The 25341-nt window shown below is 44.5% G+C and overlaps 1 protein-coding gene across 1 annotated transcript in view; it reads right to left on the bottom strand.

The window, feature by feature from the left end:
* The window catches only part of IYD (iodotyrosine deiodinase), a 277048-nt gene that overhangs the window by 12424 nt on the left and 239283 nt on the right, over nt 1-25341 (bottom strand). The window contains exon 4 of the mRNA XM_086927570.1: nt 4135-4291. Coding sequence (XP_086783696.1) covers nt 4135-4291 — 157 coding nt within the window. The remainder of the gene's footprint in view (nt 1-4134; nt 4292-25341) is intronic.

The raw sequence follows: 25341 nt of genomic DNA, 5'->3' as shown, positions 1-25341 counted from the left end.
TTTGCATCTTTTTTGTGGTTCTCATTTTCTTACTTTTCTTCTTCCTGCTGTGTTTACTTGTCTGTTGGTTTATAGGGTGTGAAATACGCACACAGCCTTGCTGGTTTTGTATGACTTTTGGTCCGATGGTCTTATCTGTAATTGTCCCTGCAGAAGACTTTTTGGGTGTGCTTTTGGCTGCTTCATGCCCACAGAGGAGGCCTAGTTTTGCATCCATAGCCTGTTCTAGTGCAGGAAACACGAGCAGCCCCACACCAGGCCTTCAAAAGTCAAAATGAGTGCCTTCTGAGTTTTTAGAGGGGTACTTTTCCTGAGCAAACGGCATCCCTTCCCTCAAGTGTTTCACTTGTAGAGGGATCAGTGTGTTTGTACTCCGTCAGTGTAAAATGTGTATTGCTCCTGCTCAATAGGCAGTTTTTGTTACTGCTCTGTGTCTGTTTGTCCCACATGGACAGTCACCTCTCCCAAACATACCCCTTTTCCCTCTCATCTTTCTCTCACACTCCCACACCCTCTACCCACTCTCATTTCGAAATACCACTGCCCTCTCTCACTCCTCCCTCACACAAACTGTCTCCTCTCTATACTGCCTACTCACACATGCTACCTCCCCATACCTCCTCACACTGTGCGATAGGCCATCTCTCGCCTCCCCCAGTGCCCCTCCCACTTGTCCCTCAATCTCTTGTACTCTTTCTCACACAACCCTCTTGCTCTCTCACACACTACTTCTGCCTCTCTCAAGTGGTTGACTCAGGTTTTCAAGCAAAGTTTCTATACCATAACTTTTCAAACTTTCTGTCCCTCCGACCCACGCACTCCTCTTCTTCTTAAGGTGTCTTCTGCTTACACAAAACTTCACTCTTTATGCGTCAATGACCTACTCTCACCTTCTTTCTATCTTTCTCATACATATTTCTTCTCCTCTGTCTCAAGTTCAATACCTGCTCCCTACACTCTATCTATTCTCTGCAGCTCTCACCACTATCTATTCACCATGGCGTACAATTCCACTATACAAATACACCAGGCAACACACAAATATACAACTAACAATTTGAATACAACCTGCATATTTCCGCTCTAATCCACACCACATACATCCATTTAACTCCAAAACAAAACACACAGGTAAAAACATCATTTACAACACCAATAGCCCAACTCTCACAAATGCGAGACCTATTGCATTGCAAATGCTTGTTTAACTTTTGGAATGCCCGATCTTATGGGGTGAAAGTAAAGGGGCAGAGCCCCAACGCCCTGGCTCAAAAACCGCCACTGGCATACATTACCTTGCATGAAAGATGCTTAAAAGCTCAAGTTGGTCATTCATTAGATGGTTTGAAACATTTACAGACATTAATGTGATTTTGAGGAATGCTTTTCTCTGGCACTGCAGTTAATTTAGAAACCTCTGGCTCCAGTGCCTTAACCAGAAGGCCACGCCATGGCATTGTCTAGTAAATAAGCAGCAACTATATCCTAAGTCTCAGTTTAAGACGTTTTTAGGTCGAGCCTACTCAACAGTGAAACTATGTAGTTGAAAAAGACCTATGGTGCACATGCACTTACCAAGATCTTTCAGTGGGTTTAAAAGCCACCTCTTGCTTACCCTTGGTTAGCTTTAATATCACTCTCATTAAATTTCTTCTTATTCACTGACTTGCCTTGTCCATCTTGTCCCATCTTTACTTGTGCCTCCCCAGATCATTGCCCCTTTACCATCCCCTTGATTAGGCTAAATTGTGTCCTTCCACTGCTCACTTTTAGGACACTACTTTTTTATTTTCGATTACAAACTCCATGAGAGTGCATGCGTTTTTCCTGCTCTTTTGCTCTCCCTTGGGTGCCCCCCTGAAATACCTGTCAGTCAAGCACTGTAGAAATTTGTATCAGCAATGTATTGGGTTGGGTATCTTCAAAGTGGCACAATTTACAAAGAGATGTTGAAATAATGGGTTAAAGAGTATGCAGATATGTGTCCAATATATAGTATATTGGGTCTGTGTGAGAAATTGTCTAATTCTTTTGCAAATTGCATCAGATTACACAAAATTAGGCTACTACTGTAAAATGTAGATTGATGGTATTTTGCTTGACTTCTTTTGACAGAGCGAATAAATTAAAGAAAAAAGTGAAAAGGCTGAAAGAGATATAAGCAGGCGACTTGTTCAAGGAGAAAATGTCTTCTGAACCTATCTCCACTGACAGAAATTAAGTCAAACAGTGCAATGTAAAATCTTAGGACATTTTTCGAATTTCACTTAACACAAAGTTCAGGAATTTCCCTAATTTCGCTAGTGTATTTAAATGTTCAGTTTCCAAGAGAGTTTGGATTATGGCATGCCATTGCTGATTTTTCTGACCAACCACATGCTGGAAAAATTAAAAGTGATTTATTTTTGGACCTCCAATCACATCTGGAAATGTTAGATCTGATACGATAACAATTGTCTCATCTTACTACCTCTTTGAGGTCGTTTTTTTATTTAATTGGTGTAGATGTTTTAAGATTGCACTAGATTGTGCATTATTGTGTCAGTAGAACAATGATTTAGCATGTTGTATAATTCATGGATTTGGACTGCTGTCTCATACATTTTATTGTGATTGTTTTTATCTTATGCTGTAACTGGTTTTATTGAATCTTTTATACATTTTGAAAAAAAACTAACACTGACTGTCTGGCTTCCTGTATGCAGCATCTGTAGAATAAGCATACACCAGAACTATATTAGGAGACTTGAACAAGTTTATTAATAAATGCTATTAGAAAATACCTTTTCACACAGTGGGGAATAGTATTGTAATTCCACAATTAAAATATTGGAGGCAAGATTCCTTCAATTCAAACGTTTTACACTAGTCCTCAAACCTGACAACATTTGATAAATTTATAGAAGCATCAAAGCCTTCTCATCTCGTAATGGATTGAAATTATATTAGCCAAAATGGCACCTCATGTAAAACAAGCATTTACAAATCTGACAGGTCTGGTGTTGGTTGCCAACCATTTCGCTTTGTCAATGCTTGTTTTGTTTGTCATGTTGTTCGAAAAACTTAATTGTTTGTGGAGCTACTATCCTTGATGTTTTAAAAAACATTAACTAAAATCAAAAAAACATTTTTGGTCTCTTGTTGTAGCGGCTAATGGCTGAAGCGGGCTGACCCTTTGCCTCATGTTGTACGCAGCAATGGATGGCAGAAAAATGTGAATGATACAACACCAGACCAAAGGATGAAAACAGGTGGCACAAGGCCCCTTTTTGTAAGTAAATCATGTATATTTATAATTTAAGCAAGGTCAGAAGGTGTTGGCTAACTCCAGACCTAAAACGCAGCCTTCCTTTGTCTTTTGTTGTTTCCTAGATGTATGTTTTCATTAATATCACTTATACCTCAGTGGTAGCTGTATATCTCCTGTACAACTCCTGTGGGTATCTCAAACTCATCAGACACATCACTGACACACTCCCCCAGAACAAGATCGTTGTTAGTTAATCGTTCAGAAAATCCCATGTATTTATCAGCAGTCTAGCATTCGAGAAAAGTTAATCCACAGTCTCTGCCAAAGATTTGGGCTGATTGGTGTGTTAAATAGTGGAAGAGCTGGAGCACCGTGGACAGTGGCAATTGGTTGTTTGTCATAGGAACTTTCAAAGATTGCTCTACTTTGGCTGAAAAAAATAGCTGCATTTGATGACCTCTCTAAAGTAAACCACATCACTCACCACAGTAAGATAAGACAAAGCCAAATGACACCACAATCAAAACATAAAAGGACACAGTAATGCAAAACAGTGAAGAGTGCGTGGAAAAGAACACCCACTGTACAACACAACAGCATCACATTGCAATAATATAAAACAATACATAGAAGCACTAAAAACAACACCGCCACAACAGAATTCCACACAACTAATATGCACACACAGTTTATATCATGTTAACCCCCAGAAACCTCCTTTTCAAAATATGGTGGTTGCTTGCACCAAACACTACATCAACACACTTTCAAAGACATGAAATAGCACCAGTAAAGTATTCTGTCCCCAAAAGAGTAATAGTTATTGTATATTTGAATGACAGAGTGAGATATGAGTAATGTGTACTGTCGACTGGGAGACACACCTGCAGCGCGGCCAGCAGAATCCCACATGCAATAGAAACACTGATCTCATTGTAGTAATGGGTCTTCTTTTTGTTCTGAGGGAGCAAACCATAAACTTGCTTGAAGATTAGAATCAGATATGGCGCATTGTCCAAATATTCTTTAACCCAGTTGGTTCTGTTGAAAGGGAACATAGTAATTACAAACTGAATTATTAAGCTTTTGTCAACCTTCAATCATATCCAGAATAAACAAAGTGTGGAGCAAGTCGTTTTATTCTTTCACAGTTTAAATGCTGAAGTAAGGAGGTGTATGTTACATAGGAAATAATTGGTGTAAACTAAAATTCGGAGAGTTTCAAGTTCATCCATGCTAGTTAAGTGCTAATTAAACAAGTATAAAGTTTAGCAATACAGTGGCCCTTGGCGGTCCCTGCGTTTGCCGCCCCACAACAGCCGCAGGTAAAATTCGTTGAAAATAAGCGGCGGATTATGCCTCAAATTAAATTTACAACCAGTGTATATATTGATACAGATATGCAGAGAGCAATATGCTATTTATCACCATTATTAAATGTGTTTGGACCCATGACTCATGGGTGATAAAGCATCGCCTCTCCCACAATATTAGCAATTATTAGCACATTACACTTTTTACATTTTCATAAATGGCTTATGCCAAGTTAAGTTTTCATGGGCACTTGTATAAAAAAATGTATTTAGATAAAAAAAAAGAAGCAAGGGGCTAAATTTGAGCATTAAGATGAAACATTGAACAAGGTAGTTGTGTTCAGGGTAGCATCAAGCTTTTGTCCACCGTACCACCTCAGATTAGACCTAGCCATATACAAATCAGTTTTGGTCCTGCTGAACTGGAACCCAGGCTACTCAGGACTGGTTTCACCCTGATTGGGCCTCATCAGTTGGCTGCAGCTTGGTTCCGGTGGTACAGTGAGCAAGGTACCCAGGTCTGGGCATACCCTTGTCCGCCTAGGGCATTATATCAAACACACAAAAGGTGATGGTAGGAATGCTTGCAATAAATGTAACCACTGACAATCGCTCAGGGTAGCATTCCAACCCAACATTCTTTTTCCCACTATGGCACCTCAGATTAGATGCAGCCATATGCAAATTAGACATGGTTTTACTCCAATAGGAGCAGTCCAGCACAATCTGCCGAGATTCTGGACAGACTGCTTCCTGCGAAGCAGGGTCAGTCCTGATTTGCATAAGGTAGGCATAGAGTTGCATGGAGGATGAAAAACAATAGACAAAAATGTGTCCCAAGATGCTGTTTACCGGGTATTTCATGTTATGTTATGTTGTGTTGTATTATCTGTAATTCTAAAGAGCACTATCCTGCCCAAGCGTATTCTGGTACTGAGTAGAAGTGTACCTAGACCTACCTATGGTAGGTTGGTTCACTGAAAAGCCACACCGTCAGCTTCGGGTGGAATTCAAGAAGAGAGGAGGAGTCTCCGATGTGGAGAGGGAGGTAATTCCATGCTTTAGGAGCGATGTAAGAGAGTGCTCATCCTTCTGATCTGCTTCTGTGCATGCATTGGATGTTGGTGAGTATGAGTGGAGGTGTCTGGATAGCCGGTAAAAGGGGATGCCACTGTTCACGTAGATTGGGCTTGAGTTGTGGAGAGCCTTGTATGTGTGTTAGGTGTTCGAATTGGGTGCATTTGAGTATTGGAAGCCAGTGTAGTTCCCTGAGGTGCGGTGTAATGTGAGTTCTGTGTAGGAGATTGAGGACGAGTCTGGGTGCCCTGTTCTTGATGGTCTACACTCTTCTAGTAAGTTGTTTGGTGATGCCAGTGGACATGGTGTTTGTGGGTCAGAGTTTGACCGACCACCAGTTGTAGTCTCATGGTGAGTTGTTCTTGCTGAAGAGCACAACTTCTGTCTTGTCTATGTTGAGTTTGAGACAGATGGCTTTCCTCCAGTTTACATACAAGTAATATCACTGAGACTTAGTGGTCAACTTAAGTTTATTTTTGGACAGAAGTAATAAATATGTGAATGGAGCATGTTAATGGACCACATTTATGCTCACGGCCATGGCTTGTGTATGTGAGTGTGTATGTCTGTGTGTGTGTATCTCCATGCAACAAGCTTCCATTGCTCCCTCTGACTTCTGTGTGCGTTGGCTCGTATGGTGGGCACGGTAAGAGTGCAAATTTCAAAATGCAGTGAGAATAAGTTCTAGCTCCAAAGAACATAAACTCAACCTTGTACAGGTGTTACCAAGTAATTTATTTTGCTACAGCCATGATGCTCAACATGTTTCGGAGAAAGGTTCTCCTTGATCACGGACCAAAAGTTTTAGAACAACTCATACAGTGATTTAAAATTGCAGTGCACGTGAACAAAAACAAAGTACTACATTTAGGTGTAAAAAAGTTATTTTCTAAGGTGGCATTTTGAAGTGGTTACACACTTCAAGTTTACAAAGATAATATTAATTGGTCAGCTATAAGAATAAGGCAATGGTCGCCAGTAGGGAGTTATAGTTAGGACCATGTTTCCGTAGGAAGAGCGTTTTTGACTTGCTTTTGACTTTAGCGTCGTTTTCATAAAATGTTCAAAATAATGTGGGCCGGTAAATATAGTTGGGCATAGAAAGTTTCAGGGTGATTCTTCAAGTGGGGGGCCAAGAAAAAGGGGGGGGGGTCAAAAAAGTGTGCTTCCCATGCTAATTCCTATAAAGTCTTTAGACATGTCTGCAGTCCGAAACGCTGAATGGAATGACACCAAATTTGGCAGACAGGTAGCTTTCTGTTAGCAGAGCATGCTTTTTGTTTTTTGGTGTAAATCCATTCAGTAGTTTGTGAGAAAGTAAATGGAATCCAAATTTGCATATCTTTTGATTGCGACTAATTCACGACTATTTTGCGATGTTTCACAAATATACGTGCCAACAAAAATGCAGTAATTGGCTAGCCGCAACCTGAGAAGAAAGTTGCGACAGCCATTTTATTTTATCAGCACAGTCCCTGTTGCTTCATAGAAATGTTTGAAACTGGCATAATGGGTGACAGGTTGTATATACCCTAACTCCATGGGTGGGATATAGGGGTCTTTCTTTGTAGGAAACTGTTTTTTTATTGCAGTACCCCCCACTTTTTGTGTGGTTTTTGATGAAACTTTGTCTACAGTGTATCACATCCCTGCTAACCAGGTTCTCAGTAATGGTGTTCTTCCCCTTAAAACTGTACCACGAGTGCCACAACTTCAGATACCCCTGTAAGTCACTAGTAAGTGTCACCCTTGATGCCTAGGGCATAGGTACTAAAGAGGGTCCTCTGGGGCTGCAGCACTGGTTATGCAACCCCAGGGACCCCTCACCAAAGCTAATCACTCTGCCACTGCAGGCTGCATGTCTTTAGTGCAGATCAATCCAAAGAGTCAACATGGCACACAGCCCTGTGTGCCATGCCTCCTACACAGCATAAGGAATAGGTATGTCACCCCTCATGCAGGCTTTTACCCTAAGACAGGGTGCACTATATCCTATGTGAGGACATATAAGCATGAGCAGATATGCCCCTACAATGTCCAGCTATTCTGTGATGTTTTAAGTGACCAGGGAAGCCATAAAGAGTACATGGGCTGGATACTTGTCAACACGAGTTTCCTAGCTCCATGATAGCTTCACTAATTTCTAAGGTATTTGGATTAAATTCACACCGGTGACCCTTTTAGAGGGTCCCCCGAAAACCTAACAAACACTGGTGTGGCTTCTGACTTGTTATTGCCAGTCTGCCACCACCAGACATTTTTCTGACATCATGGGGTGAGAACCAGCGCTCTTAAGAGTACAGAGACAAAGCCTGCTCTGGGCAGAGGTATTTTTACACCTCCTATACGACAGGATGGCCTTCGTGGATAGAAAGCTTAAAGGCAAAGCCACCTTTGAAATCCAACCCAGAAACCTCCAGATCACTTCTGCTGTGTCATCCCAAACCTGAAAGGACTCCAAGAACCACGGAGCACCTCCAGCCTTCAAGAAGACACCAAGAAGCTGTCTTGGAGTGAAGGTATGTCTCCCCTGCACAACACAGGCACCAATCCCAAGACGTCTGGTTTGTCGGCTTGCTGCTATCCTAATACCTCAAAGCAAGAAAAGGAACAACAGCTCCGGAGGGTGAGATCGGCCTCTGCACCAAGTTTGGAGGCACCAGGATCTACTGGAGCTGGGCCGTATAAATACCCATGGTACCGAATCGCCAACAGCAATCATCAAGAAAAAGAGTCCAGTCAGGACTCCGTAAGCACCAGAAACAAGCACCAGTGCAGGGATATTGAGACCCACTTCCTGAGTAGCCCAGCTGTCCCGAGATCATAACTCCAAGTTGCCTGCTCCTGACAATGGGGACATCAAGATGTGCTGTGTAGTTACTATCGAAAATATACAGGATCTGCGCATTTAAACAATGTACACTTTGGGATTGGTGTCAGACAAACTCTGATCACCCCCACCGGGTATGCTGGCCTTTTTGTACCAACTACCCCACAGTGCCACTAAAATCTCTTCTTACCAGGGAGAGAATAGTTCTTGGCAACCATTGAAAATGACAACACTGATCCCTCAGGACTGTGAAAAACAATGTACTACCTTTTGCTCAGTCACTCGTGCTTACTTAGTTTCTCTCAAAGAAATACACCGAATAAAACAAGCTGGGCATTTTCAATAATCATTTATTGAACAGTTATTCTGTTCTAGAATAGATGTGCTGCAACAACCATTAGACAGTATAGGATATAAATGATTAACAATACTATGAAGGTAAAATGATGGTATAGTTCTACCATCTTACTAAAATCATGAATACATTCAAGATTATATAAGACACATGATAAAAGGTGTGTACTCCTACGATGTCTCCTTAACTAGATGTACTTAAGTGTACCTAGCATGGGTGTAGGTGCTAAGCCAAAAATTCCTCTAGGATCTAGTCAACCCCATTACCTTAAGTGAGTCTGTGGGACCTCCATCCTGGTCTCGAGCTGGACACTCCGTGAGGGATGTTTGACCACTGCGAGCTGAAGCGTTTGCATGCAGGAACCTCAGCCTCTCTGGTCAGTGTGTCGGCCGGGAAGTCTTGATCTCCTCTAACTAGCTTAGCAAGATGTGTTGTATATATATACCCATAGGTCTCTCCAGGGGTCCTACCTTGCTGTATTACTGTGTTGGCCTAAGGATGACGTCGGGCATGAACGTTGTACATAGATTTTATACAGGAGATGGTAATCCTCCTGTGCTTCCAAGAACCCTCAAACATATTGTAAGAGATTTCGAACTAGGGAAAACCCACGTTCTGAATGCAGTGTAATATCTAGGTAAAAGGTCAGACCCTGTAAACTGTGACAAGTGTAATGTAGAGAGAGAATACAGGTGAAGGGTAACAAGTTTATCGACGCCCATAATATAGTACCAGTACGGAATATAACAGATGCACAACATCTAGCTGACCTGTTCGCTCTACAGCTAGCCCCACCGGCTGTGCTCCAGTGGTCCCCAAACCCTTGCACCCTCCTCCCTCAGAGGAGAACCATTGGCATTACCTGTAAGTCCTCCTGTGCAGTGTACTTTCAAGTGGCCCCCCTCAACTTTGCATGCGAGTTTCCAAAACCCTCAGCACGCTGCTCCTGACCGATCAAGGACGCTCCCGAACCGATCATGCTGGAACTCTGGACCTGGTCCCCACATCAACCATTCCACAGGAAAGTGCAGGAATAGACTCCTGACACCTAATGAGAACGATGCTACCTCCTATGACCACATAAAGGGTACCTTGATTGAGGGCTTTGGATATAGTACTGAAGAATATAGGATCAGATTCAGAGAGGCTCGAAAAACCCAGAGCCTGACCTTGGAAGACTTTGTAGACTATTCAGTGAAAACACCAGGAGGTTGGTTAGATGGTAGCTGTGTACATTAATTGTTAAGGGTTGTATAAATTGATAATGAAGGTGCAACATTTAAGCAATTGTCCCATAAAGAAACGACCTCAATTCACTGGATTAATACAAGGGTGACCACAACTGCCATTGGTGGGCAGACAAAACGAATGAGGCCAAAAAGACTCCCAACGGAAAGAGGGTAATCCTAAAATAAAAGTCTTCTTCAGGGCCCCAAAAATCTGCTCAGGAGGGTGGTCTTAGAGATTCTTCACAGCCAAAAGGTGGGCACCAGGGGATCCCAAGAAGGCTTGGTGCCATGACTGTGGGTCTTTGAAGCACTGAACTGGAGACCCTAACTGTAAAAACACGAAAAATGCCCCTAGTCAGCCTGCAGTACTTACAGTTCCTAATATCCAGATGGGACCCCAGGTGTGATCTCACCATGTCAGTGACCACACTGAGGCAACATTATTCTTTGAGGGAGGAGTAGGCCTATCCTCTGCTGCCTAGCCCACCAACATGCACAAGTACCCCTTGATTAATGGGACTAGACTAGAGGCCATGAGAGACACTGGTGTTTGAGCACCTGTTTGTAAAGACCTATCCAGTCACTAATGCTGACAGCATCACAATGATTCATCCAATGGCTATGGCATCTTTTAACTTGGGGGGAGTATTTGGAAAGAAGGACATGGTTATGTTCCCACCTATCCCTGTATGCTTGGAAAAGAATGGGAGACTTCCCCTTGGGCTCAAGCCAAACTGAAGGCCCATGCAAGCATGTTAGGCCTCTCAGAATGGAGTTTTGTGAAAACCAGAGCACAGAGCAGAGCTCAAAGCGAAAAAGAAGTGCTGAATCCTGAAAGAGTGGACCAGCCCTCCAAGAGAAAAGGCAAGAAGACTGGGGACCAGCTCCTAAACAGATTCCAAGCCAGATCCCCTCTTCTCATGAAGAGGACTTGTTATCCTCAGAGGTAACAGAGCCTGAGGAGCTAAGGCCTTACACAGCAGAACTTTTGGTCCCAGCGGGACCCTCTAGGATTGATCTGTGCCAGGGACAAGAAAGCTGTCCCACTCTTGAGAGCCTGAGGTAGGAAATTGCTGCACAGGAAAAGGGTGATATCAGTGGTACACACTGGATCTATTGGGAGGATATATACACGGATGCGAGAGACACCAAACCTGGTGCAACCAGGAGAGTGATAGTACCTTAGAGGTTTAGAGAGATTCTCCTCACTTAGGCCCAAGATATCCGCCTAGCTGGGCATCTTGGATAGAATAAAACGTGGAGTAGACTATTCAATCACATCTACTGGCCAGGGATGTCTCAAAAGGTGATGGACTTTTGTCAGTCCTGTGTTCGATGAAAAGCCAGTGGTAAGGCAGGAAGCCACATTAATCCCGCTCTTAATTCTACCTCCAGTAGTTGGGGTACCCTTTAAAAGGGTAGGGGTAAACAATATTGCCCCTGGACCCTCAGACAACCTCAGGGAACAGATGTATTCTTGTGGTAGTGGATAGTGTCACCAGGTATCCTGAACCCTTTGCATTTAGGACCACTACTGCTCTAGCAGTGCCACAGGCTCTCCTTGGTATCTTTACTAGGGTTGGCTTTCCTAGGGAGGTAGTATCAGACAGAAGTACAAACTTCATATCTGCATACTTAAAATACATGTGGGAGGAGTGTGCAGTGACTTATAAGTTCACTACTCCTTACCACCCTCAAACCAATTACTTGATTGAAAGATTTAACCAGACATTGAAAGACATGATTGTTGGACTCCCTGAAAACTCAGAAGGAGATGGGATGTCTTACTTCCAAGCCTACTTTTCACCTACAGGGATTTAACACAGAAGACAGTGGCATTCTCACCCTTTGAACTTCTGTTTCAGCATCCTTTTAGGGGTCCTTTGAGTCTTGTGAGGTAAGAATGGGAAAAGCCCCATAAGGAACCAACACAAGACATAGTAGTTTATGTGCTTGGCCTTCATTCCAAGATGGCCAAATACATGGAGAAAGCTAACCAAAAGCTTTAGGCCAGCAAATAACTTCAAATGCAGTGGTATGACCAAAAGGCTGTCATTGTTGAGCTGAAACCAGGGCAGAATGTATGGGCATTGGTGCCTGTGGCCTCTAGGCCCCTCCAAGACAAATGGAGTGGGCCCTAAGAGGTGTTGCGCCGCGGCATGGCTACTGGTGCTGGAATATGGGGGTCACTGCTCGATCCCCGGCACCGGCGGCAGGTCAGCCCAGCATCATGTGACTCTGGGCAATAGCTTGCTTAATCTTCCCGATGACCCCCAGCGCCGGGATGCCTTTGGGTAACTGTTCGCACTTTACAAATAATAGATTTACATTGTTTACCCTGTCCTTGAAAGAAAAGGGGCGGTCACCTATTTGGTGGATCTTGGTAGTTGCAAATATTGCAGAAGGGCTATACATGTCAACTGACTGAAGCCCTATTATGACAGAGCTGATGTGACCATGTTACTGGTCACAGATGAGAGTTTTTCAGTCTGCGTGTCATGTCTGCAGGTTTATTGCCTATCTCCGGGGGCCTCTGTCGTTCTCCTATGCCCAATACGGAGGGACTTTTAACTTTTTGGTATCGCTTTCTCATCCCTCCATCACAGATTTCACCACTGGGACACTCCCCTAACAACAAAAGAGGGTGAATCTACCCCTTGTACCCACAGCTAAGATGGAGCCACCTGCATCCCCCATGTCTCAACAAGCAGACAGTCAATGACATGTGGGTAAAATGCATGAGCTCTGGGTATTATTCACTGAAATCTGCATTTTACATAGTATAGCACCCACTCCGCCCTATCTTCCAACGGCCTGACCATCATGCTCCACCATAGGCCACATTCTTAGTGACTGTCCCCTAATCCGGCCATTTTAGAAGGAAACGGAATATACTGTTAATGGAACCCAGCATTTGCCTTTGGCCTCTCCACCACAATTGATCATATTAGATGACCTGGAGGACTACCCTACTCTCACCACCCATGAGAGGCACTTACTAGCCACAGTGCTTAGCATGGCAAAGATCTGCATCCTTTGTTATTATTGGAGATCGCCCTAGCACCCTACCCATGATGAATGGATAACAGAAATGTACAGAATACCCTTGTATGAAAGGATAATATACAGAGTGCAGGACAATCTACTCCCAGATCTGGCCGCTTATTTAGTGCGTTGACACCGCTATCCGAGGGGCTTGTGCCCTGTAGCCGCACCCTGCACCCGGAGATTCGATAGTGACGCCAGTGATCTTCTTCTCCCCACCCCCTCATATTAAGCCTTTCCCCACCCCTCCGATCTCCTGTATGGTCCATTTGCTATGTCCCTGTCCCTGTTGGAGTGCCACCATGATCCTCCCACCTAGACTGACCCTACCTTTCTATCCTGGGCCCACAGTAAAGAAAATACCTCCTTGAGGTTTGATTTCACATTGTTTAAAGTGTTTAAACCATGCCACCCTAACACACTGATGGACATTAGAAAAGTATTTGTTTATGCGTCATGGTATGTCCCCATATATATACCCATCTATACATATATTACCTACTGCCGGGTACCAGTAGGTAGTTATAGTTAGGACCTAGTTTCCATAGGAAAATAATTTTTTGACTTGCCTATATCTTTGGCACCTGTTGATGAATCTTCACAACATGTTCCCAAAAAACTGTCAAAGTAAGTTCTGTTGTGCCTTGTAAATTTCGGGGTGATCTGTTAAGTGGGGGAAGAGAAAAAGGAGGTAAAAAAAGTGTATTTTCCCATTTTAATTCTGATAGGTTGTTTAGTCCAACCTACAGCCCGAACCGCTGGATGGAATTGCATCAAATTTGGCAGAAAGGTAGATGTAGTTACAAAGATTGATCTTTTGTTTTTGGTGTAAATGTTTTCAGTAGTTCTTGAGAAATTCCGTTTAAAATTATAGTGATATCACTGGCTGCAGATATTTCGGGGCAATTTTGCGATTAATCTTGAATGCGTGCATCAACAGGTAAGCTCTTATTAGTTGGACGCAACCTAAACAGAAAGTTGTGGCCACCATTTTATCAATCGAGAATGGTTCCCAGGGTTGAAAATGTCTGTGAAAGCTTATTTAAAGGGTCAGGGTGAAGGTACTCTTACCCCATGTTTGAGAAATGGGGGTGCAAGCAACACAAGTTGTGTGTCCAAATTTGTTTTTTTTTAATTGCGCACAATATTGGGTTTTTATTGCAGTACCCCCCACTTTTTGTGTGGTTTTTGATGAAACTTTGTCTACAGTGTATCACATCCCTGCTAACCAGGTTCTCAGTAATGGTGTTCTTCCCCTTAAAACTGTACCACGAGTGCCACAACTTCAGATACCCCTGTAAGTCACTAGTAAGTGTCACCCTTGATGCCTAGGGCATAGGTACTAAAGAGGGTCCTCTGGGGCTGCAGCACTGGTTATGCAACCCCAGGGACCCCTCACCAAAGCTAATCACTCTGCCACTGCAGGCTGCATGTCTTTAGTGCAGAGCAATCCAAAGAGTCAACATGGCACACAGCCCTGTGTGCCATGCCTCCTACACAGCATAAGGAATAGGTATGTCACCCCTCATGCAGGCTTTTACCCTAAGACAGGGTGCACTATATCCTATGTGAGGACATATAAGCATGAGCAGATATGCCCCTACAATGTCCAGCTATTCTGTGATGTTTTAAGTGACCAAGGAAGCCATAAAGTGTACATGGGCTGGATACTTGTCAACACGAGTTTCCTAGCTCCATGATAGCTTCACTAATTTCTAAGGTATTTGGATTAAATTCACACCGGTGACCCTTTTAGAGGGTCCCCCGAAAACCTAACAAACACTGGTGTGGCTTCTGACTTGTTATTGCCAGTCTGCCACCACCAGACATTTTTCTGACATCATGGGGTGAGAACCAGCGCTCTTAAGAGTACAGAGACAAAGCCTGCTCTGGGCAGAGGTATTTTTACACCTCCTATACGACAGGATGGCCTTCGTGGATAGAAAGCTTAAAGGCAAAGCCACCTTTGAAATCCAACCCAGAAACCTCCAGATCACTGCTGCTGTGTCATCCCAAACCTGAAAGGACTCCAAGAACCACGGAGCACCTCCAGCCTTCAAGAAGACACCAAGAAGCTGTTTTGGAGTGAAGGTATCACTCCCCTGCACAACACAGGCACCAATCCCAAGACGTCTGGTTTGTCGGCTTGCTGCTATCCTAATACCTCAAAGCAAGAAAAGGAACAACAGCTCCGGAGGGTGAGATCGGCCTCTGCACCAAGTTTGGAGGCACCAGGATCTACTGGAGCTGGGCCGTATAAATACCCATGGTACCGAATCGCCAACAGCAATCATCAAGAAAAAGAGTCCAGTCAGGACTCCGTAAGCACCAGAAACAAGCACCAGTGCAGGGATATTGAGACCCACTTCCTGAGTAGCCCAGCTGTCCCGAGATCATAACTCCAAGTTGCCTGCTCCTGACAATGAGGACATCAAGATGTGCTGTGTAGTTCCTATCGAAAATATACAGGATCTGCGCATTTAAACAATGTACACTTTAGGATTGGTGTCAGACAAACTCTGATCACCCCCACCGGGTATGCTGGCCTTTTTGTACCAACTACCCCACAGTGCCACTAAAATCTCTTCTTACCAGGGAGAGAATAGTTCTTGGCAACCATTGAAAATGACAACACTGATCCCTCAGGACTGTGAAAAACAATGTACTACCTTTTGCTCAGTCACTCGTGCTTACTTAGTTTCTCTCAAAGAAATACACCGAATAAAACAAGCTGGGCATTTTCAATAATCATTTATTGAACAGTTTTTCTGTTCTAGAATAGATGTGCTGCAACAACCATTAGACAGTATAGGATATAAATGATTAACAATACTATGAGGGTAAAATGATGGTATAGTACTACCATCTTACTAAAATCATGAATACATTCAAGATTATATAAGACACATGATAAAAGGTGTGTACTCCTACGATGTCTCCCTAACTAGATGTACTTAAGTGTACCTAGCATGGGTGTAGGTGCTAAGCCAAAAATTCCTCTAGGATCTAGTCAACCCCATTACCTTAAGTGAGTCTGTGGGACCTCCATCCTGGTCTCGAGCTGGACACTCCGTGAGGGATGTTTGACCACTGCGAGCTGAAGCGTTTGCATGCAGGAACCTCAGCCTCTCTGGTCAGTGTGTCGGCCGGGAAGTCTTGATCTCCTCTAACTAGCTTAGCAAGATGTGTTGTATATATATACCCATAGGTCTCTCCAGGGGTCCTACCTTGCTGTATTACTGTGTTGGCCTAAGGATGACGTCGGGCATGAACGTTGTACATAGATTTTATACAGGAGATGGTAATCCTCCTGTGCTTCCAAGAACCCTCAAACATATTGTAAGAGATTTCGAACTAGGGAAAACCCACGTTCTGAATGCAGTGTAATATCTAGGTAAAAGGTCAGACCCTGTAAACTGTGACAAGTGTAATGTAGAGAGAGAATACAGGTGAAGGGTAACAAGTTTATCGAGGCCCATAATATAGTACCAGTACGGAATATAACAGATGCACAACATCTAGCTGACCTGTTCGCTCTACAGCTAGCCCCACCGGCTGTGCTCCAGTGGTCCCCAAACCCTTGCACCCTCCTCCCTCAGAGGAGAACCATTAGCGTTACCTGTAAGTCCTCCTGTGCAGTGTACTTTCAAGTGGCCCCCTTCAACTTTGCATGCGAGTTTCCAAAACCCTCAGCACGCTGCTCCTGACCGATCAAGGACGCTCCCGAACCGATCATGCTGGAACTCTGGACCTGGTCCCCACATCAACCATTCCACAGGAAAGTGCAGGAATAGACTCCTGACACCTAATGAGAACGATGCTACCTCCTATGACCACATAAAGGGTACCTTGATTGAGGGCTTTGGATATAGTACTGAAGAATATAGGATCAGATTCAGAGAGGCTCGAAAAACCCAGAGCCAGACCTTGGAAGACTTTGTAGACTATTCAGTGAAAACACCAGGAGGTTGGTTAGATGGTAGCTGTGTACATTAATTGTTAAGGGTTGTATAAATTGATAATGAAGGTGCAACATTTAAGCAATTGTCCCATAAAGAAACGACCTCAATTCACTGGATTAATACAAGGGTGACCACAACTACCATTGGTGGGCAGACAAAACGAATGAGGCCAAAAAGACTCCCTACGGAAAGAGGGTAATCCTAAAATAAAAGTCTTCTTCAGGGCCCCAAAAATCTGCTCAGGAGGGTGGTCTTAGAGATTCTTCACAGCCAAAAGGTGGGCACCAGGGGATCCCAAGAAGGCTTGGTGCCATGACTGTGGGTCTTTGAAGCACTGAACTGGAGACCCTAACTGTAAAAACACGAAAAATGCCCCTAGTCAGCCTGCAGTACTTACAGTTCCTAATATCCAGATGGGACCCCAGGTGTGATCTCACCATGTCAGTGACCACACTGAGGCAACATTATTCTTTGAGGGAGGAGTAGGCCTATCCTCTGCTGCCTAGCCCACCAACATGCACAAGTACCCCTTGATTAATGGGACTAGACTAGAGGCCATGAGAGACACTGGTGTTTGAGCACCTGTTTGGAAAGACCTATCCAGTCACTAATGCTGACAGCATCACAATGATTCATCCGATGGCTATGGCATCTTTTAACTTGGGGGGAGTAGTTGGAAAGAAGGACATGGTTATGTTCCCACCTATCCCTGTATGCTTGGAAAAGAATGGGAGACTTCCCCTTGGGCTCAAGCCAAACTGAAGGCCCATGCAAGCATGTTAGGCCTCTCAGAATGGAGTTTTGTGAAAACCAGAGCACAGAGCAGAGCTCAAAGCGAAAAAGAAGTGCTGAATCCTGAAAGAGTGGACCAGCCCTCCAAGAGAAAAGGCAAGAAGACTGGGGACCAGCTCCTAAACAGATTCCAAGCCAGATCCCCTCTTCTCATGAAGAGGACTTGTTATCCTCAGAGGTAACAGAGCCTGAGGAGCTTAGGCCTTACACAGCAGAACTCTTGGGCCCAGGGGGACCCTCTAGGATTGATCTGTGCCAGGGACAAGAAACCTGTCCCACTCTTGAGAGCCTGAGGTAGGAAATTGCTGCACAGGAAAAGGGTGATATCAGTGGTACACACTGGATCTATTGGGAGGATATATACACGGATGCGAGAGACACCAAACCTGGTGCAACCAGGAGAGTGATAGTACCTTAGAGGTTTAGAGAGATTCTCCTCACTTAGGCCCAAGATATCCGCCTAGCTGGGCATCTTGGACAGAATAAAACGTGAAGTAGACTATTCAATCACATCTACTGGCCAGGGATGTCTCAAAAGGTGATGGACTTTTGTCAGTCCTGTGTTCGATGAAAAGCCAGTGGTAAGGCAGGAAGCCACATTAATCCCGCTCTTAATTCTACCTCCAGTAGTTGGGGTACCCTTTAAAAGGGTAGGGGTAAACAATATTGCCCCTGGACCCTCAGACAACCTCAGGGAACAGATTTATTCTTGTGGTAGTGGATAGTGTCACCAGGTATCCTGAACCCTTTGCATTTAGGACCACTACTGCTCTAGCAGTGCCCCAGGCTCTCCTTGGTATCTTTACTAGGGTTGGCTTTCCTAGGGAGGTAGTATCAGACAGAAGTACAAACTTCATATCTGCATACTGAAAATACATGTGGGAGGAGTGTGCAGTGACTTATAAGTTCACTACTCCTTACCACCCTCAAACCAATTACTTGATTGAAAGATTTAACCAGACATTGAAAGACATGATTGTTGGACTCCCTGAAAACTCAGAAGGAGATGGGATGTCTTACTTCCAAGCCTACTTTTCACCTACAGGGATTTAACACAGAAGACAGTGGCATTCTCACCCTTTGAACTTCTGTTTCAGCATCCTTTTAGGGGTCCTTTGAGTCTTGTGAGGTAAGAATGGGAAAAGTCCCATAAGGAACCAACACAAGACATAGTAGTTTATGTGCTTGGCCTTCATTCCAAGATGGCCAAATACATGGAGAAAGCTAACCAAAAGCTTTAGGCCAGCAAAGAACTTCAAATGCAGTGGTATGACCAAAAGGCTGTCATTGTTGAGCTGAAACCAGGGCAGAATGTATGGGCATTGGTGCCTGTGGCCTCTAGGCCCCTCCAAGACAAGTGGAGTGGGCCCTAAGAGGTGTGGCGCCGCGGCATGGCTACTGGTGCTGGAATATGGGGGTCACTGCTCGATCCCCGGCACCGGCGGCAGGTCAGCCCAGCATCATGTGACTCTGGGCAATAGCTTGCTTAATCTTCCCGATGACCCCCAGCGCCGGGATGCCTTTGGGTAACTGTTCGCACTTTACAAATAATAGATTTACATTGTTTACCCTGTCCTTGAAAGAAAAGGGGCGGTCACCTATTTGGTGGATCTTGGTAGTTGCAAATATTGCAGAAGGGCTATACATGTCAACTGACTGAAGCCCTATTATGACAGAGCTGATGTGACCATGTTACTGGTCACAGATGAGAGTTTTTCAGTCTGCATGTCATGTCTGCAGGTTTATTGCCTATCTCCGGGGGCCTCTGTCGTTCTCCTATGCCCAATACGGAGGGACTTTTAACTTTTTGGTATCGCTTTCTCATCCCTCCATCACAGATTTCACCACTGGGACACTCCCCTAACAACAAAAGAGGGTGAATCTACCCCTTGTACCCACAGCTAAGATGGAGCCACCTGCATCCCCCATGTCTCAACAAGCAGACAGTCAATGACATGTGGGTAAAATGCATGAGCTCTGGGTATTATTCACTGAAATCTGCATTTTACATAGTATAGCACCCACTCCGCCCTATCTTCCAACGGCCTGACCATCATGCTCCACCATAGGCCACATTCTTAGTGACTGTCCCCTAATCCGGCCATTTTAGAAGGAAGCGGAATATACTGTTAATGGAACCCAGCATTTGCCTTTGGCCTCTCCACCACAATTGATCATATTAGATGACCTGGAGGACTACCCTACTCTCACCACCCATGAGAGGCACTTACTAGCCACAGTGCTTAGCATGGCAAAGATCTGCATCCTTTGTTATTATTGGAGATCGCCCTAGCACCCTACCCATGATGAATGGATAACAGAAATGTACAGAATACCCTTGTATGAAAGGATAATATACAGAGTGCAGGACAATCTACTCCCAGATCTGGCCGCTTATTTAGTGCGTTGACACCGCTATCCGAGGGGCTTGTGCCCTGTAGCCGCACCCTGCACCCGGAGATTCGATAGTGACGCTAGTGATCTTCTTCTCCCCACCCCCTCATATTAAGCCTTTCCCCACCCCTCCGATCTCCTGTATGGTCCATTTGCTATGTCCCTGTCCCTGTTGGAGTGCCACCATGATCCTCCCACCTAGACTGACCCTACCTTTCTATCCTGGGCCCACAGTAAAGAAAATACCTCCTTGAGGTTTGATTTCACATTGTTTAAAGTGTTTAAACCATGCCACCCTAACACACTGATGGACATTAGAAAAGTATTTGTTTATGCGTCATGGTATGTCCCCATATATATACCCATCTATACATATATTACCTACTGCCGGGTACCAGTAGGTAGTTATAGTTAGGACCTAGTTTCCATAGGAAAATAATTTTTTGACTTGCCTATATCTTTGGCACCTGTTGATGAATCTTCACAACATGTTCCCAAAAAACTGTCAAAGTAAGTTCTGTTGTGCCTTGTAAATTTCGGGGTGATCTGTTAAGTGGGGGAAGAGAAAAAGGAGGTAAAAAAAGTGTATTTTCCCATTTTAATTCTGATAGGTTGTTTAGTCCAACCTACAGCCCGAACCGCTGGATGGAATTGCATCAAATTTGGCAGAAAGGTAGATGTAGTTACAAAGATTGATCTTTTGTTTTTGGTGTAAATGTTTTCAGTAGTTCTTGAGAAATTCAGTTTAAAATTATAGTGATATCACTGGCTGCAGATATTTCGGGGCAATTTTGCGATTAATCTTGAATGCGTGCATCAACAGGTAAGCTCTTATTAGTTGGACGCAACCTAAACAGAAAGTTGTGGCCACCATTTTATCAATCGAGAATGGTTCCCAGGGTTGAAAATGTCTGTGAAAGCTTATTTAAAGGGTCAGGGTGAAGGTACTCTTACCCCATGTTTGAGAAATGGGGGTGCAAGCAACACAAGTTGTGTGTCCAAATTTGTTTTTTTTTAATTGCGCACAATATTGGGTTTTTATTGCAGTACCCCCCACTTTTTGTGTGGTTTTTGATGAAACTTTGTCTACAGTGTATCACATCCCTGCTAACCAGGTTCTCAGTAATGGTGTTCTTCCCCTTAAAACTGTACCACGAGTGCCACAACTTCAGATACCCCTGTAAGTCACTAGTAAGTGTCACCCTTGATGCCTAGGGCATAGGTACTAAAGAGGGTCCTCTGGGGCTGCAGCACTGGTTATGCAACCCCAGGGACCCCTCACCAAAGCTAATCACTCTGCCACTGCAGGCTGCATGTCTTTAGTGCAGAGCAATCCAAAGAGTCAACATGGCACACAGCCCTGTGTGCCATGCCTCCTACACAGCATAAGGAATAGGTATGTCACCCCTCATGCAGGCTTTTACCCTAAGACAGGGTGCACTATATCCTATGTGAGGACATATAAGCATGAGCAGATATGCCCCTACAATGTCCAGCTATTCTGTGATGTTTTAAGTGACCAGGGAAGCCATAAAGTGTACATGGGCTGGATACTTGTCAACACGAGTTTCCTAGCTCCATGATAGCTTCACTAATTTCTAAGGTATTTGGATTAAATTCACACCGGTGACCCTTTTAGAGGGTCCCCCGAAAACCTAACAAACACTGGTGTGGCTTCTGACTTGTTATTGCCAGTCTGCCACCACCAGACATTTTTCTGACATCATGGGGTGAGAACCAGCGCTCTTAAGAGTACAGAGACAAAGCCTGCTCTGGGCAGAGGTATTTTTACACCTCCTATACGACAGGATGGCCTTCGTGGATAGAAAGCTTAAAGGCAAAGCCACCTTTGAAATCCAACCCAGAAACCTCCAGATCACTGCTGCTGTGTCATCCCAAACCTGAAAGGACTCCAAGAACCACGGAGCACCTCCAGCCTTCAAGAAGACACCAAGAAGCTGTCTTGGAGTGAAGGTATCACTCCCCTGCACAACACAGGCACCAATCCCAAGACGTCTGGTTTGTCGGCTTGCTGCTATCCTAATACCTCAAAGCAAGAAAAGGAACAACAGCTCCGGAGGGTGAGATCGGCCTCTGCACCAAGTTTGGAGGCACCAGGATCTACTGGAGCTGGGCCGTATAAATACCCATGGTACCGAATCGCCAACAGCAATCATCAAGAAAAAGAGTCCAGTCAGGACTCCGTAAGCACCAGAAACAAGCACCAGTGCAGGGATATTGAGACCCACTTCCTGAGTAGCCCAGCTGTCCCGAGATCATAACTCCAAGTTGCCTGCTCCTGACAATGAGGACATCAAGATGTGCTGTGTAGTTCCTATCGAAAATATACAGGATCTGCGCATTTAAACAATGTACACTTTAGGATTGGTGTCAGACAAACTCTGATCACCCCCACCGGGTATGCTGGCCTTTTTGTACCAACTACCCCACAGTGCCACTAAAATCTCTTCTTACGAGGGAGAGAATAGTTCTTGGCAACCATTGAAAATGACAACACTGATCCCTCAGGACTGTGAAAAACAATGTACTACCTTTTGCTCAGTCACTCGTGCTTACTTAGTTTCTCTCAAAGAAATACACCGAATAAAACAAGCTGGGCATTTTCAATAATCATTTATTGAACAGTTTTTCTGTTCTAGAATAGATGTGCTGCAACAACCATTAGACAGTATAGGATATAAATGATTAACAATACTATGAGGGTAAAATGATGGTATAGTACTACCATCTTACTAAAATCATGAATACATTCAAGATTATATAAGACACATGATAAAAGGTGTGTACTCCTACGATGTCTCCCTAACTAGATGTACTTAAGTGTACCTAGCATGGGTGTAGGTGCTAAGCCAAAAATTCCTCTAGGATCTAGTCAACCCCATTACCTTAAGTGAGTCTGTGGGACCTCCATCCTGGTCTCGAGCTGGACACTCCGTGAGGGATGTTTGACCACTGCGAGCTGAAGCGTTTGCATGCAGGAACCTCAGCCTCTCTGGTCAGTGTGTCGGCCGGGAAGTCTTGATCTCCTTTAACTAGCTTAGCAAGATGTGTTGTATATATATACCCATAGGTCTCTCCAGGGGTCCTACCTTGCTGTATTACTGTGTTGGCCTAAGGATGACGTCGGGCATGAACGTTGTACATAGATTTTATACAGGAGATGGTAATCCTCCTGTGCTTCCAAGAACCCTCAAACAAATTGTAAGAGATTTCGAACTAGGGAAAACCCACGTTCTGAATGCAGTGTAATATCTAGGTAAAAGGTCAGACCCTGTAAACTGTGACAAGTGTAATGTAGAGAGAGAATACAGGTGAAGGGTAACAAGTTTATCGAGGCCCATAATATAGTACCAGTACGGAATATAACAGATGCACAACATCTAGCTGACCTGTTCGCTCTACAGCTAGCCCCACCGGCTGTGCTCCAGTGGTCCCCAAACCCTTGCACCCTCCTCCCTCAGAGGAGAACCATTAGCGTTACCTGTAAGTCCTCCTGTGCAGTGTACTTTCAAGTGGCCCCCTTCAACTTTGCATGCGAGTTTCCAAAACCCTCAGCACGCTGCTCCTGACCGATCAAGGACGCTCCCGAACCGATCATGCTGGAACTCTGGACCTGGTCCCCACATCAACCATTCCACAGGAAAGTGCAGGAATAGACTCCTGACACCTAATGAGAACGATGCTACCTCCTATGACCACATAAAGGGTACCTTGATTGAGGGCTTTGGATATAGTACTGAAGAATATAGGATCAGATTCAGAGAGGCTCGAAAAACCCAGAGCCAGACCTTGGAAGACTTTGTAGACTATTCAGTGAAAACACCAGGAGGTTGGTTAGATGGTAGCTGTGTACATTAATTGTTAAGGGTTGTATAAATTGATAATGAAGGTGCAACATTTAAGCAATTGTCCCATAAAGAAACGACCTCAATTCACTGGATTAATACAAGGGTGACCACAACTACCATTGGTGGGCAGACAAAACGAATGAGGCCAAAAAGACTCCCTACGGAAAGAGGGTAATCCTAAAATAAAAGTCTTCTTCAGGGCCCCAAAAATCTGCTCAGGAGGGTGGTCTTAGAGATTCTTCACAGCCAAAAGGTGGGCACCAGGGGGTCCCAAGAAGGCTTGGTGCCATGACTGTGGGTCTTTGAAGCACTGAACTGGAGACCCTAACTGTAAAAACACGAAAAATGCCCCTAGTCAGCCTGCAGTACTTACAGTTCCTAATATCCAGATGGGACCCCAGGTGTGATCTCACCATGTCAGTGACCACACTGAGGCAACATTATTCTTTGAGGGAGGAGTAGGCCTATCCTCTGCTGCCTTGCCCACCAACATGCACAAGTACCCCTTGATTAATGGGACTAGACTAGAGGCCATGAGAGACACTGGTGTTTGAGCACCTGTTTGGAAAGACCTATCCAGTCACTAATGCTGACAGCATCACAATGATTCATCCGATGGCTATGGCATCTTTTAACTTGGGGGGAGTAGTTGGAAAGAAGGACATGGTTATGTTCCCACCTATCCCTGTATGCTTGGAAAAGAATGGGAGACTTCCCCTTGGGCTCAAGCCAAACTGAAGGCCCATGCAAGCATGTTAGGCCTCTCAGAATGGAGTTTTGTGAAAACCAGAGCACAGAGCAGAGCTCAAAGCGAAAAAGAAGTGCTGAATCCTGAAAGAGTGGACCAGCCCTCCAAGAGAAAAGGCAAGAAGACTGGGGACCAGCTCCTAAACAGATTCCAAGCCAGATCCCCTCTTCTCATGAAGAGGACTTGTTATCCTCAGAGGTAACAGAGCCTGAGGAGCTTAGGCCTTACACAGCAGAACTCTTGGGCCCAGGGGGACCCTCTAGGATTGATCTGTGCCAGGGACAAGAAACCTGTCCCACTCTTGAGAGCCTGAGGTAGGAAATTGCTGCACAGGAAAAGGGTGATATCAGTGGTACACACTGGATCTATTGGGAGGATATATACACGGATGCGAGAGACACCAAACCTGGTGCAACCAGGAGAGTGATAGTACCTTAGAGGTTTAGAGAGATTCTCCTCACTTAGGCCCAAGATATC

This window comes from Lissotriton vulgaris, chromosome 6 (assembly GCF_964263255.1).
Source record: "Lissotriton vulgaris chromosome 6, aLisVul1.2, whole genome shotgun sequence".
In the NCBI taxonomy this organism is placed as follows: domain Eukaryota; kingdom Metazoa; phylum Chordata; class Amphibia; order Caudata; family Salamandridae; genus Lissotriton; species Lissotriton vulgaris.
Note: the sequence above shows the minus strand (reverse complement) of the source record. Positions and strands in the feature narration are given on the sequence as shown.